Source organism: Bemisia tabaci, chromosome 7 (assembly GCF_918797505.1).
Source record: "Bemisia tabaci chromosome 7, PGI_BMITA_v3".
Taxonomy (NCBI): Eukaryota; Metazoa; Arthropoda; class Insecta; order Hemiptera; family Aleyrodidae; genus Bemisia; species Bemisia tabaci.
The window spans coordinates 1,232,995-1,246,813 of NC_092799.1; the positions used below are offsets into that span (position 1 = coordinate 1,232,995).

Sequence of the window (13,819 nt, forward strand, 5' to 3'; positions counted from 1 at the left end):
CGGTGATTAACTGTTAAATGCAGCCAACTTTTTCCCCTGGCAACTCAAGGTAAAATCAGGAAAATATCTGTAGCGCCAAAGGCATAATTTAGCCCTGAATATTTTTGTTTAAATTACGGAATAGCTGCCTTTTCGGTCGACAATTTTTTCACAGCCGAACAGACGTGTGACAGAATGGAAAATGCCACCCACGTCGGACGGAAAAATGGTATACAAAATTCTGTGAACTTAGTCCATTAAGCCCTTTCAAATGAAGCAATTCAATTTTTTTTTTTTTTTTTTGGAAATCCTCCATTGACGCAGTCAGACATTTTTCGGTGAACCAGAGAAGCGCGCGAAAAATGAATAGGATTGCGCGCAGCGTCTACGTAAGGATTGCGCGCGAAAGATGTGAGGGTGTGTGTATGTGTGTAAAACTTACCTAAGAGGAAGATTAAGCTGAAGTGGGCAAGCATGCAATTTTGATATCCTCTAAGTTGGCAAGGAGATTTGAGAGGTTGTAGATGACGTACGCTGCCACGGTCTTGAGAATTTTATCGTCTGCTTTTGTCGTTCGCTATTTTTGTGATTTTGAAAGTTTTAAATGTGCTCTGCCTGGAGTTTCCGGAGGACTCACACTTGCGCACTTCAACCCCTAATTCTTTGTGCGCTTTCCTTGCTATGATTAATATGATTTTTGCGCGCTTTACTTACACTGTCTTTTTCTAAATTTTCCCGGCTTCACGCGCTTCCCTAGTGCAGCCACATTTTTGGCCAAGTTTTGATGTCAAGCAGCCCAGTGTGCAGCGACCATAACTTCGTCTTTCCGGCGGTTCAGCTGAATGAAGCGCGTAAGTGCATTTGGGGGTAAGCCCTACCGCCCGTATAACTCGAGGCTTTCCACGGCCTCCGCGGGAAGGGACTTGGGCGGTTTGGTGGGCGGGGCGAGCACTTGACTCGGTTGACACGTCCTTTCTGGACGAGTGCCTTTGGTTGCCTTGATTCGATTCCGGGCTGAAATATTGGAGCTTTCGCCTGGATCTTGTCCCGCTTTCTCGCGCTCCGAGTTTATTGAATCCCCGCTCGGCCGCTCCCCGTGATTACGCTTAGTTATTCTAATCCCGCCTCCCTTCTTGCCCTCTTCAGCGGGTCGATTATTGGCATCCATAGACAATACGATAGACAAAGAAGACAATAAAAAGGAGTGATACTAAGCCACTATTGGCTAAAACGGGTGGTTTATACAGATGTCGCAGACTAACAATTAAATCAGGCATTATGTGAAATACCTAGGCAAATAATCTCCACTAGATTGCAAAAACAAATTAATGGAGAATTTGCATGCACATTTGTTTATTGCTTCATCTAAAAGTGCTTAAAGAGCTGATTTCACAGTATTTTTTATATTTTTTTTTCCGAGATGGGAAATAGTATAAAAATAGATTTAAAAGTGAGAAACTGTGACGTCATCCGGCGGCATTTCCTGTTTAAACACACGTATTTTAGCAGATTAAATCATTTTATCATATCTTCTCCAAAAATTGTTCAACTCATGAACCAAGGGTATCCTCATGTTTAGTTCACTCAGTAGTTTCCACTTAAACACGAAATTCATCAAATTTCGGACACCTGCAAATTCTCTATTGCTCGATTTTGACGATTTAAGACTTTGGAAATAAAAACTGATTGCAGCAGACGCACAAGTCATTTAGACAGAAAAAGTTGGTGACGTAACCAACATTCGTTAAAAATTAGCATAAAGCTGAAAATCTCAATACAGAGAGAAAAAGCTCATATGAGCACAATTTTCCCTCACAGAGATGTGCTAATGCTGTTTGGTGCAACTCTAGTTATGACCATTCAGGAGGGTAACTGCAGACGCGTTTTGTGTCTGATTGGACCCATCCCATCCATTTGGAAAAATTGTGCTCATATGAGCTTTTTCCCTCCGTATATGCTGATTTTCAACGCACGTTGGCTACGTCACCAACTTTTTCTGACTTTGAATATGTTGAAAAGAATCCTCAGTTGAATTTTGGACCATTTGAAGGCCGTTGCAATCATTTTCAGAGCTTGATTGAGCATTCATGCCGTATTTTTAAACGTTTCAGGTAAAACAAAATATTTTCAAATTTAAACTGGACTTTCAAAAAAAGTATGAAATGAAAAAATAACTGAATTTCCAGGAAAAGAACAAAGGGAAAATGAAGAGATCTCATTGTTGGAAGCGGGTGGTTTCAATGGAGAAAGGAGGAAAATTATGGACTAACTATGAAGGCTCTCGTAAGATATAATTTTTGGCCGGGAGGTGATTTTACACGACTTTTACTCACAGTCAGACCTCTAAATTTTCATCCAAAGCTCAATGCTCGATTATTCAATAACTCATTTTTCCTTGTTCAAGGAGCTTGATCTACTGGCATCGACCATTTCTTATCATACATTAAGGACCATCACCGTGATTTTGTTGGATGCTCCTATCAGAAGAGCTAAAATTGTACCAAACATTTCATACCAATTACTCCATTTTGCGCTTTTTGGCACGAAATAGATACCTATTCGTGTAAATGATTAGGAAAAAATAAATAAAAATGAAGATAATATATCGACGAAGTAAGTCGGCAATCACATAACTCAGTCTGCGACGTCGTAGACTTCCTGTCATACTTTATTTTTTAAACGGAAAACTGCTCAACGGCAATTCTTTAAGACTACCGTGATTTTTTTTCTCTGTGCGAAGAAAATTCTGCAAAACCTCAAATGATGTCAATTTTTTCTCCTCTAAGAAAATAGCATAGAGGCGGAGAACTTCAGACACCGCAAACGAGATATGTGATTGCGGACTCACGCCGTCGATATCCATCTTGCATGTTTTTAAAATAAGAAACTGAGGACTATACATTCAGTTGATATCTATATGAGCATAGATTTAGGAGACAAATCAAATGTTAACAATATCGCCTTACTTACAATTTTGGAAAAAAACGAGTTAGCGACTTTGTCATGTTCTACAGTATAAAATAAGGAAGCTGATGATTTTAGTTTTTTTCCAATTCTGTAGCAAAGCGCTACATTGTACGAAAAAATTGCCTCGAGTTGAAAAATTGAAAAAATTCAACCTTAAAATGACTAAAATGGCGAAGTTTTCTCTTCATCCTGCAAAATTGTCAGTTTGTAGATAGGATGTATTGTCCTTTAGACATGCACCGAAATATATTGCGTTCACACAGTACAAAGTAAACACTTCCCATCACTATTTTGTTGGCACTTTTGAACTCTCCTCTGATGGAGGGGGAGACGGAGGAGGAACAGAAATCCTGGAGGGTGATTTTTCGCTAGGAGGTAATTTTTTGCTAGAAGGTGATTTTTTGGTAGAGGGTGTTTTTTTCCCAGAGGGTAAATGTTTGCGTGCAAAACTCGTCGCCCGATGTTTAAAAAATCCAACCCTCCTTGCCCTTTTGGGTTCGGGCAATTTTTGATCTTTCAAATTAATGACCATGACCGTGATATCATCAGTTGATCTCATCAGAAGAGCTAATTGCACCCAACTCCTCGCCCCGAAATCCGGTTCGTGAAGTCTCGTCAGAAGAAAAGCGACGACATCAGCACTACTCAGGACATCGTAGAGACCGTCGGTCGCCAGCACCAAGAATTGCGGTTTATAATCGGAGAGATCGAAGGTGAGCACCTCGGGGTCGGCGATGAGGTGTTTCTCCTTCTTCCCAGGGTGGGGCCCTATGGCCCTTGACAGCGCTAAGTAGCCGTCAAGGCGATACGCGCCCATCGCGTACACCACCGTTCCACCTGCTTTCTGGATCCTTCTCTTTTCGTCCGGCTGTAAATTTAATTCCGTTCATTCAATTTTCAGAGATGAAATAAAATCAATAAGAGTGTGGCCCAGCGGGCTGATTTTTGAATTAGTAGGCAAAGCAATAAATGAAGAAGACTGAAATGGAGCGATCCTATTGGTTGAAACGGGCGGATGTTATGCGTACACAGAGTCTCCTTATCCGTTCAATATAATTCAATAGGCGCCTCGCTTCGCATACTCGCTAGAAAGACGTGACGTCTATGATTTAGGTTCGACGAGCTTCTCGAATGAAAAGTTTGATTTGCAAAACCCGGAGCCTTCGGTTATAATGGACGTAAAAACTGGCAATAAAGCTCATGCGATAGTGTAAAGTAAGCAAAGAGGAGTCTGCGGGCTGATTTTAAAATTTAGAGAGCAGGTGAAGGACAAAGAAGACGAAAGAAAAATGAGTGATCTTTTTCGTTGAAACGGGTAGTTGTATTAGACCAAGGGGCAAAATGATGGACTAACGTTGGTAAAGGGTAAAGGGTCTCTCGAGGTTTGCCGTAGTTATAGTCTTTGGTTAGTTAGGCCATCTGTGTCCACTGACTACATTCAGGCTCACCGATTAGATCGGCCCATTTTCTCAACACCCTCTTTGTATAACGCTTTTCCTATCAATTTTAATAACTAGATCACAGTACACTCAAAATTACGACCCTAAATGTGGCTCTGTTCCTCCCTCCTTAGTTTGATTCAAATGCAGTTTATTAAAAAAACATTGTGTTGAACTTTTTTTTTTTTTTTTTTTTTTTTTTAATTTTTACCGCAGCGTGAATAAGCCTCGTTTAAATAATGAATCAATAGATTGATTTTATTTTAGTTTTTTCTGTTCCAGGTAAATTTTTCAACTGTTTTTAGTATTACATATGGGCACATTTATGCTAAAAGGAATTATGTGCATATGGGGTTTGCGTGCAACATAGTTCCTTTTACCATAAATACGTACACGTACTCTCGACTTTTTGACTCAGTAAGAGAGCTTTACAGGCACTATTTCCATTGTGAGTTCCTTTCTACTAATGCCTAATTTCATCTGCTACTCACCTTAAAAATGCTAATGTTAGCGTGCCTGAAAGCGATGTTTCGAAACTTCGAGGGGCTAAAAGCCCCCGTCTGAAGAAGTTAAGACGCATTTCTTTCAAACGGAGCTATGTGCATTATGACGTGAGACCTGTTATGCATATACTCTTCTGGGTCTCAGGGCTCATGTCTTAATGCACATAGTCCCGTTTGATAGAAATACGTCCAATTTTTTTTTATTGAAACGTAAGACTCACCCTGGAAGGTTTCTGATCAAAGGACAATGCAACTGGTAATCCATCAGAATCGCACATGACACCCCGGGAATCGCCTACGTTTGCCACGGTCAACTGCGATCCTTCCAATACTGCAATCAGGACAGAAGAGCCCACCGATGGTGGAACACCTTGGGACAATTTAACATTCATGAAAACCAAGAACGAATGAATACAGAATGGATTTAACAAGTTGACTACACAAAAACTTCGGAGGGGACGGTTTTAATACGACGTAAAAATTTTTGCCGAATTTTTGACCATTCTCTCCCTTTTAAGGCAACCATGAAACAACCTTTCATCCTCTTTTTTTTAAATTACGTAAAATATTTCATGCCCTCAGTTTTTTTGAAAATGACGAAGAAAGATAGAGACATAACTGAAAAAAGTTATTTTGAAAAATATAGTAATTTGTTCGAGTAGGAGGCTTACTTAAGGCAAGGACCAGGAAAGGAAATCGCAAAGGTGGCTTACATACGACTGGAACAGTCCCCGGCGATTTTATAAAAAAAAAAATCAAAGCTTGGACGAACAAGCGGTTAAACTTATTTGTAGGTTTTTTTTTTTTTTTTTTTTTTTTTTTTTTTTTTTTTTTTTTTTTAGCTGAGTATATCAGAGCTAGTTTTAGAGCTAATTTGCCCTGGTAAAATTGGCAGTAGAATCTACGTTCCAAAATACCATAGACCTACAGCCGGCTGGAGATTTCCAATAGCTTCTATAGCCGGCAACACAATTTCTTATAGCCTTTTATAGCCGATGGCGATTAAGCAACAGCCCGGCGATAAAGTGTATGCTAAACGTTACTAATTACGGATGCTAGGACTTGGTGAGTTTTTGGCCTACCGCTCTCTTTTTGGGCCGTAGTATCTTGATTTATTTTGCGAGGAAAGCTCCATACTTTTGAAGGATGCCTGCCATTCCTAATATGTTGGAGCGCCTTAAATTTTGTATGATAATGTGCAATACCTCTGGTGTGAAATAGTTACTTCAAGTGCCGTGGTACGCTGCGGCGCGGCGCGGCGGGCGGGCAGCCAGCGCGAAACGCGCATTGGTGCCTACAAACCTTACGGGGATACTTCACGCATTGCGCAATGCGTGAAGTATCCCTGTTAGGTTTGTAGGCGCCAGTGCGTCGCCGCTCCGCTTTGTGTTAGGCTCTAATATTTAATCTGGCGGAGTCAGCGTTATTCAATTCATGATTTTGAAACGTTTGCATATCCTGTATGGATTTTTCTCATTCCAGTTGATGAAAAAAAAATATGTATTAAAGAAAAATACAATGTGTGTTTTGTAAATATTAAGGTGGCTCCGTATCAAACTTAATGATTTCCAAAGCAGACGAATTTCTACACACTTTCTTATAGCCTATTATAATCGATGGCGACAAAGCAACAGCCAGGCGATAAAGTGTAAAGCCCGGCGATAGGAACTTTAGCCTGGCAGTATAATTTTTTATCGCTTCATGTAGCCCGGCCGTAAGATTTTTTCCACTTCCTACAGCCAGCTATATGATTTTCTATCGCCTTCTTCAGTCGGCTATAAGAACTCCTATGGTATTTTGAAACGCAGCTCCTATCGCCAATTTTTACCAGGGTGGTCAGTTTGTAAAAGTTGTAAAGGGTGGTTTCACGATAACTGGAATAGTTTTGTCGCCGCAACGGACGACACATTTTTCGGTCATATTTTTAGTGGAAATGTTAATCACTCGAATTTTCTCGCATTAATCTTCAAAGGGTTATGTATTATAACGTTTTCTAATGATTTATTGCTCTAATCCTCAATTAGTATTATGTAAATGGCCGAAAATGTGCTGTCTGTTGCGTGGTAAAGAGTCAGCGTAACAGACAGCACCTTTTCGGCCATTTATATATTAAAATTTAAAAGTAGAGCGATAAATCGTTGTAAAGGGTTTTAACACGTAACCCTGTGTAGATTAATGCATACAAATTCGAGTGCTTATCATTACTACTAAAAATATGACCGAAAAATGTGTTGTCTGTTACGGCGACAAAACTATTCCAGTTATCGTGAAACCAACCTAATATGAACTTTTAGTGGCACATTCATAGGCTCAAATACAACTCTACAAGTTATGTTCTGAAATTCTGTGAGAATTTAAAAAAGAGGGCTCTTCTTTTTTCTTTAAAAAAATTGACGACTGTTAAGATATGTTGTACATCGCCATGATCGAGAACGATAACATTTCGTTTATTTTTTTAACCCCTTAGAAAGAGAGGATCCGGATACCTGCAGGCTTAAGCAGAAACTCGTCGCAGAGAGCCTCGTCTACCATTAGGATTACGTCAGTTAAAAGCCTTCCATAGTTTATTACTCCTTCTGCTCCGAGATAAGTCCGCAAACCTGTACACATAAAATGTACCTTCACAAATGATAACGGACAACATAGAAATGACGTCTTCTGTGTTTTCGGCATTACTCTAATGATGATTCTAAATATTTTAATCCTCTTCGGGAGTAAATTTTCGAACATTCCGTTTTGAGAATCATACTTTACGTGACATTTTGAAGAAAGATCATGTAACGGAGGGTTTTATTTCGTACTTTTTCAAATGTCATATTATTCGCGAGGGAGTGGACCTTAGTCCAGAAATATTAAGGATTTCAAAACATGAATGATTGTGCAAGGTATGAAACAATAGGGTTATGAAAAAGATTTAAAAAAGCTGAAGCCATAACGATGTGAAGTTTAGCGATAAAAATACGTACTACAAAGAAAAAACCAATAAATATTTCTCGCGGCCGCTATATTCAGAATAAAAAAATGCCGACTTGTAAATAACCTTTTTGACTGCTATTTTCACAAAAGTAAACCGTCCATTTAATTTATTTTTTAGAACACAAGACAGAGTTTTCCATTACAATCTGAAAATCCAATCATTTCACTGAGCTCGACATAATGTGCTCCACTAATTTAATTGCTTCCTTGAACCAAAATCATCGCTTCTTTTTTGGACGTGAAAAGTATGAGAACCGATTTTTAAGCATAATAAGCATGTTTATCCGTAGGTATAAAGTCTTTCGGTGGGAAATGCCTTTAATTAAAGAAAATAAAGACCTTAGTCAAAAATTGGTTCTCATACTTTTGACGTCCAAAGGAGAGGCGGTAATCTTGGCTCGAGGAAGCAATTCAATTAGTAGATCACTTTTTGTCGAACTTGGTGGAAAGATTGGATTCCTGTTGGATGAAGTGTTGATCAAACTTACGCTCAGTTTTCAAATTAGTTTTACGCTCAGTTTCAGGCGGGGGTTGCTCAGTTTCTTGTGGTTGATTATCTTTGGTCAGAGCGCCTGATCTGGTAGGCGTACTGTCACCGATCAACTTCTTCACAGCTGCTACGTTTCTGACCAGAGCTTTCATCATGACATCCGCTGCATACCCCGAAGCATACTGTAAATTAGATATTTACCTATTTCAGAGAATGATGATGACACTGCCGTGCGAAGAAGAAACGTCGTATGAGCATTCAAATGTCGGCAGATTTCCTCTTACAAAATATGTATTTTTGAAGAAAGTTACTAACTAGTAATATAAAAGTAATAACTATTCTTCCTTGAAACTTGCACACTGAGGCCAAAAGTACGAAAAAAAGAAATTCTGACAAAATTGACCAAACAATTTCTGCCAAAAACCCCGAAAATTCGTGATTTCTCTAACGAAATTCGGCAACAAATAAAGGCTCGGTTTTTTCTTCTCATCAAGACAAAGTATTTGGTTTTTCAAGATTGATGAGAAGGAACTACAAATTACATCCAAAGTAACGCCTAGGTGATCAAAACTTTTTTCATATGTAAAGTCCCAGGTAAAATCAAATTGATCCGTATTTAAATATATTTATTTTGATGGTTTTTGAAGTTTCATAATATAAGCCATTTCTGTGATTTCAAGAGAAGAAATACTTTTTTCGAATGGGCGTATAGCGTACACCCATTACGCCCCCCCCCCCCTTTGATTCGCCTATTTTTCTGGCTTATATACGAAAACTCTCTGGCTGGATGTTGCAGAGCGCCAAAGAGTGCTATGAATGAAAGCGGCTCATATGTATGTATGTACCTACGATAACACAGCCACGTAAGGAAACTGATAGAAATTATGTTAATATGGAGTCAGAAATAGCTGTTACTTAGTCCAGAATATGTGGTTCAAATCGTTCTCTACATTACTGTAGATGCACCTCAAGACTCAAGAATTTCGATAATTTCAAGTATTGCCACGTTTATTCTAAAACGCGTTTAGAATACTGCTGTGCTAGGAAAAATGCCGTATGAGCCTTTAGGCGTCGCCAAATTTTCTTTGACAAATCACTAATTTTCAGGAAATTTTTTGAATATTTTTCTGTCAATTTCTCAGATAATTTTGTTTGTGATTTGCTCTAAAGTGTCTGAAAATTTCAAGGAAAAGTATTCATAATTTTCCTCAAAAATAAACATTCTATCGAGAAAAATTTGGCGACTCTCGAATGTTCATACGGCGTGTTTCCTTAGCACGGTAGGATTGGTGGAGTGTTTTAAATTTGCAATTAATTGAGCTTACCGCCCCACTATGTCCGTCAAAAACCCCGAAGAATGATGCTTTAATATTCAGCGGATTTTCGTAGAATTTGTGCGTATCTTCTCTTTGGCGTCGCTCGGTGCCCTTAACGGCGTACACTCCGACATTATTCGTTCGTTCCTCTTTTTTATGGGTCTCAACAGCAGCCAGCCATCCGCCTCGATTTTCATCAACAATTATTTTTGATACGTCAACGTCCATCTTGTATCCCTCACGGATCCAAAAAGTTAGATCTCATTAAACAGAAAGGAAAGATAATGGACAATATAATAAATCATATGATAAGAAAATAAACACTTTAAATGAGCATGGTCATCACAGTTAAAACTGTTCATGTTGTCATGTGTCAATTCGGGTTACTTTGAGTTACTTTTTTCTCGATTAGATCAACCAAGAGGACTTAGTTGATCGAGACAATTATTTGTTAAATCGATCGAAACCGTAGGTTACTTTAAGACATTCAGGGATGAAGAAAATGCCCTGATGAACTAAAATGTGCCTTCCCTCGTCTTTCTCGATGCCACTCAGAGGCGCAACTCGCGAGTGGCTAGCGCATTGGACTATTCTAACGTGCTAAGGAAAAACGCCGCATATGAACACTCGAGAGTTGCCAAATTTCTCCGAATTACACACGTATTCTTGAGGAATGTTATGCATATTTTTCCTTGACATTTTCAGATATTTAAGATTAAATCGTGAGCAAAATTGACTGAAAAATTTGAGAAAAAATATGCACAATTTGCTCATTAAAGTCGGATTTTCTTGAAGGAAATCTGGCAACGCCTGAAGGTTCATACGGCTTCCTTCCTTAGCATGGCAGGATTACTCACGCGATCTAGGATTCATATTGGCAACTTGTGCCTGTAAAATATTTTGACGAGGCTGCATATTTTCAACCCAAAGATATGGTCAATGTAATCCAAAGGAAATCCACCCAAAAAATATTAACCACCCGCCAAGGTTACTTCGTGTTCTTCCCATGTTAACACAAAGTGTCAGTTTTTTATTGTTCACTCATCCACACCAAAAATCATCGAAATTATCTCCTTTTTTGGAGTTTCTGGCCAGTGAGAAAACACGACCTTCGCTCACCTGTCACATAATCTTCCAAATCCATGCGTTTGGATGTCCATGTGTTTGGTCTCCTTCCCGGACCCATGATGCTGATCTTGCACCCGCGTTTTATCTCCTGCGAAAGCGTTTTCTTTTCAGAGCACCAAGTTTTGAAACGTCTGAAAGTATTCTGAGTCCGCGTACTGACTGGATGCCTCCGGAAACGGTCTAAAACTGATCTGCAGTAATGATGCGCCTCTTCTAGCTCGGCTTTTTCAGGTTTCCTCGGTAGAATGCTGCAAGGATTGTTTCCCATGGGGTTTCGGTTTGGAGGCAGACGCACAACTGCCTGAGAACAGAACCAAGCGAAGAGATACTTATTGAAGCTTTCATGAGAGCTCCTATGAACGGTTCCTATGCAGCCTAACCCTTAAGATCGTATTCTTAGTCGTTCCTGAGGCAGCTTATATTTACTTAAGAGGCCCCATATGGTTTACATCGTGATTAAGGAAGCAGAGGCGGATCCAGCAATTTGGCAACACCTGATTTCCTACATTTGAACCTGTGCTATATAATCGATCCTTGTCGGAACACCTGACCCCTCCAGGAATCGATACATTTCCATAAATAAATGGAGAAAAGACAATCTTGCCAATTTGCTGGATCCGCCAACGTAAGGGAGGTTTAAGGAGATTCTTAACATGTTATAATGAAAGAAAAGTGTTTGCCCAGTTTGAGTACAATTGAGAAATGTAAAGTTGAAAACGGATCCTTCAGATTGCAATGATTTGCCACTGCGAAGAGTAGAAAATTGAATGATTCATCAAACTTTGAGGTAGACGCGAACCTACCTTAAAGTTCATAGAACTCACAATTTATTTTCTTTCGCATTATATTTTCTTTTGTATGTTTTGTAGTGATAACTTATTTAAATGAATTTAAGAGTCCATTTCCAAAATTATACTGCTTAATTTTACTCAAGGTTTGCAAAAATTGACCTTTTATGATGCTATGCTAAAGACCTCCTTGAGTATCCTTTAATCACATTGTAGATTCGATATCAATCAATGGATACTTTTTGGACTTTTAAAACCTTTCTGAAAAATCCTTTAAAATTGCATTAGATCCGCCAGATATAATGCACACCATTCATCAGGGCATAATTTAAAATACGCTTTTAAAGTATATTTAATGTAGATATGACGCATTGAGAAACAGACTTTGCGACTTTCAACACACTTTCGCAGATATTTTCACTGTATTTCTCTCTTCGGGTTCCAAATCTCTCCCCTTCCCCCTTTTTTTAAAACCAAATTATTCAATCCAGAAATAATCCACTGATATATTATCCAGCAACTCGTTTTTGAGAGTGTTGCAGAATCACCTTAAGAAAGTTCATTACTAATATTTACCTTATACACAACATAGGTCATGTTTTGCATGACTGGTGCATGGGTGAATGCTTTTTATATAAATGTACTTCTTTTGTGTTTCATAATTTTAACATAAATCATAAACGGTGTTATTATAATCATAGCAAAGGCGCATCACAAGTCAAATCTTCTCGGATTCTTCCTTAGAGAAATTAAACTTACTACCTTCCCGAACTAATTATAGTTTACAATAACATTTGCGTGGTCACGTATTTCTGCACTCGAGGCATCTTTAACGATTTTGTAGATGATATTATTTATTATAGCTTACCAAGGCTATGGGTAATGTCAGCAAAAGAGAAGAAAGTCGGAGGAAAATCATCCCAAAAATCAGTTCTGTCCATTAGGCTGCAATTCGACCATACAACAAAAACTTAAGAATTACAAAACTAAACTGCAAACTAAATGAAGAAACTGATAACTTGATGCCTAAAGTACTTTAAGATTGAAAACTAAAAATCTTCAACATGACTGAATATTAACACCCAACTACGTAAATATGCTGTTCGTATACTAGTATTTTATGGAAGGACAGGGGTCATGATAACATGGCTAGGCACCGACCTTTTTTTTTCCTTCCTTTTTTTTGAGGTGATGATGATTTCAGAAAAAGTGGTTGCTCAGTTTTAATTCGAAGAAATTCAATTTTAGCGTCTCTGCAAATGCTCATTTTAAAAGTTCAAACGAATATCAAAGGTCGTACTTGCGAGCCGTGGCCCGCTTTGGGTTTAAAAGCAAGACTAAAAAAAATTGCTCTAGGCGAGGCGTGCACCCGCATGACAGCTACATCAAGGCTCTGGTAATTCATCATTTTTGAATTAACGTACGTGTGTTCTCGTAAAAATTTTCCACCTCCGATGAGGTGCAAATGACACAATGTTCGCCCTTGTTCGAAAGCTTGCGCCTCTCTAAAAATTTAAAAAAATCGCTTTAAAAGCTCGGAGTTAAAAATTTCAAAGAAAAATTCTTGTTCGTAAGACTTAAAAAAACTTACTCTGACGCGCGGCTTTTAGGCATCGAATCGAATCTGAGGATACGGACAAAAAATCTAGTTGTCTGACTAATTTCCATTCGTGCTTGATGTGTGGTCGCAATTTACCGGTCATGCAATGCCATTGATTCTTATGAAACTCGTTTTGAGGTATTCTTTGGAAAAATGGAAACCTGTGACTCATTTTTGCGCCCTCGCACTCGCTCTGAAGTATAAAGTTCATATGTCCCGTATATTTCCATTTACCTTCTGAATCAAAGCTGAGGATGTGGACAAAAAATATATTTTTCATGACCTTTACATTCGTGCGAGGAGCGTGGTCGCAATTTGCCCGTCGTGGAATGTCGTTGATTTTTATGAAACTTGTGTAGTAAAAAAGTGTAGTAAAACCCCTTTGTCTGCTAAGCGACGAAATTTTCATACCTGGACTACTTTCTCTCGAAATTATGGAAATTTTACTCAACATCTTCGTTTCTAATACCTTTCAATCTTTGTATGGAGCATCAATTTTAATGCTCCTTCAAATAACTCTGAGTTGAATCCGGAGTCCATTTCAATCTGGAGCCAATTACAACTTAAAATGTCAAATCATGAGAGTATACTAGATAAAACTATTTTTGGATTTTTTTTTTTTAAAAAAAAAAA

At 38.6% G+C, this 13,819-nt stretch overlaps 1 protein-coding gene across 1 annotated transcript; it reads right to left on the reverse strand.

Annotated features, from left to right (window-relative positions):
* Nucleotides 1–2,237: 2,237 nt before the first annotated feature.
* LOC109036729 (protein phosphatase 1L-like) lies at nt 2,238–13,763 on the reverse strand. The gene is made up of 7 exons (XM_072302406.1): nt 12,455–13,763; nt 10,790–11,099; nt 9,680–9,930; nt 8,353–8,536; nt 7,375–7,488; nt 5,110–5,258; nt 2,238–3,814 (listed from the first exon to the last, which is right to left on the reverse strand). Exons 1-7 carry the CDS (start codon nt 12,503–12,505, stop codon nt 3,233–3,235), a joined length of 1,641 nt encoding a protein of 546 aa, XP_072158507.1. The 5' UTR covers nt 12,506–13,763; the 3' UTR covers nt 2,238–3,232.
* Nucleotides 13,764–13,819: the final 56 nt, after the last annotated feature.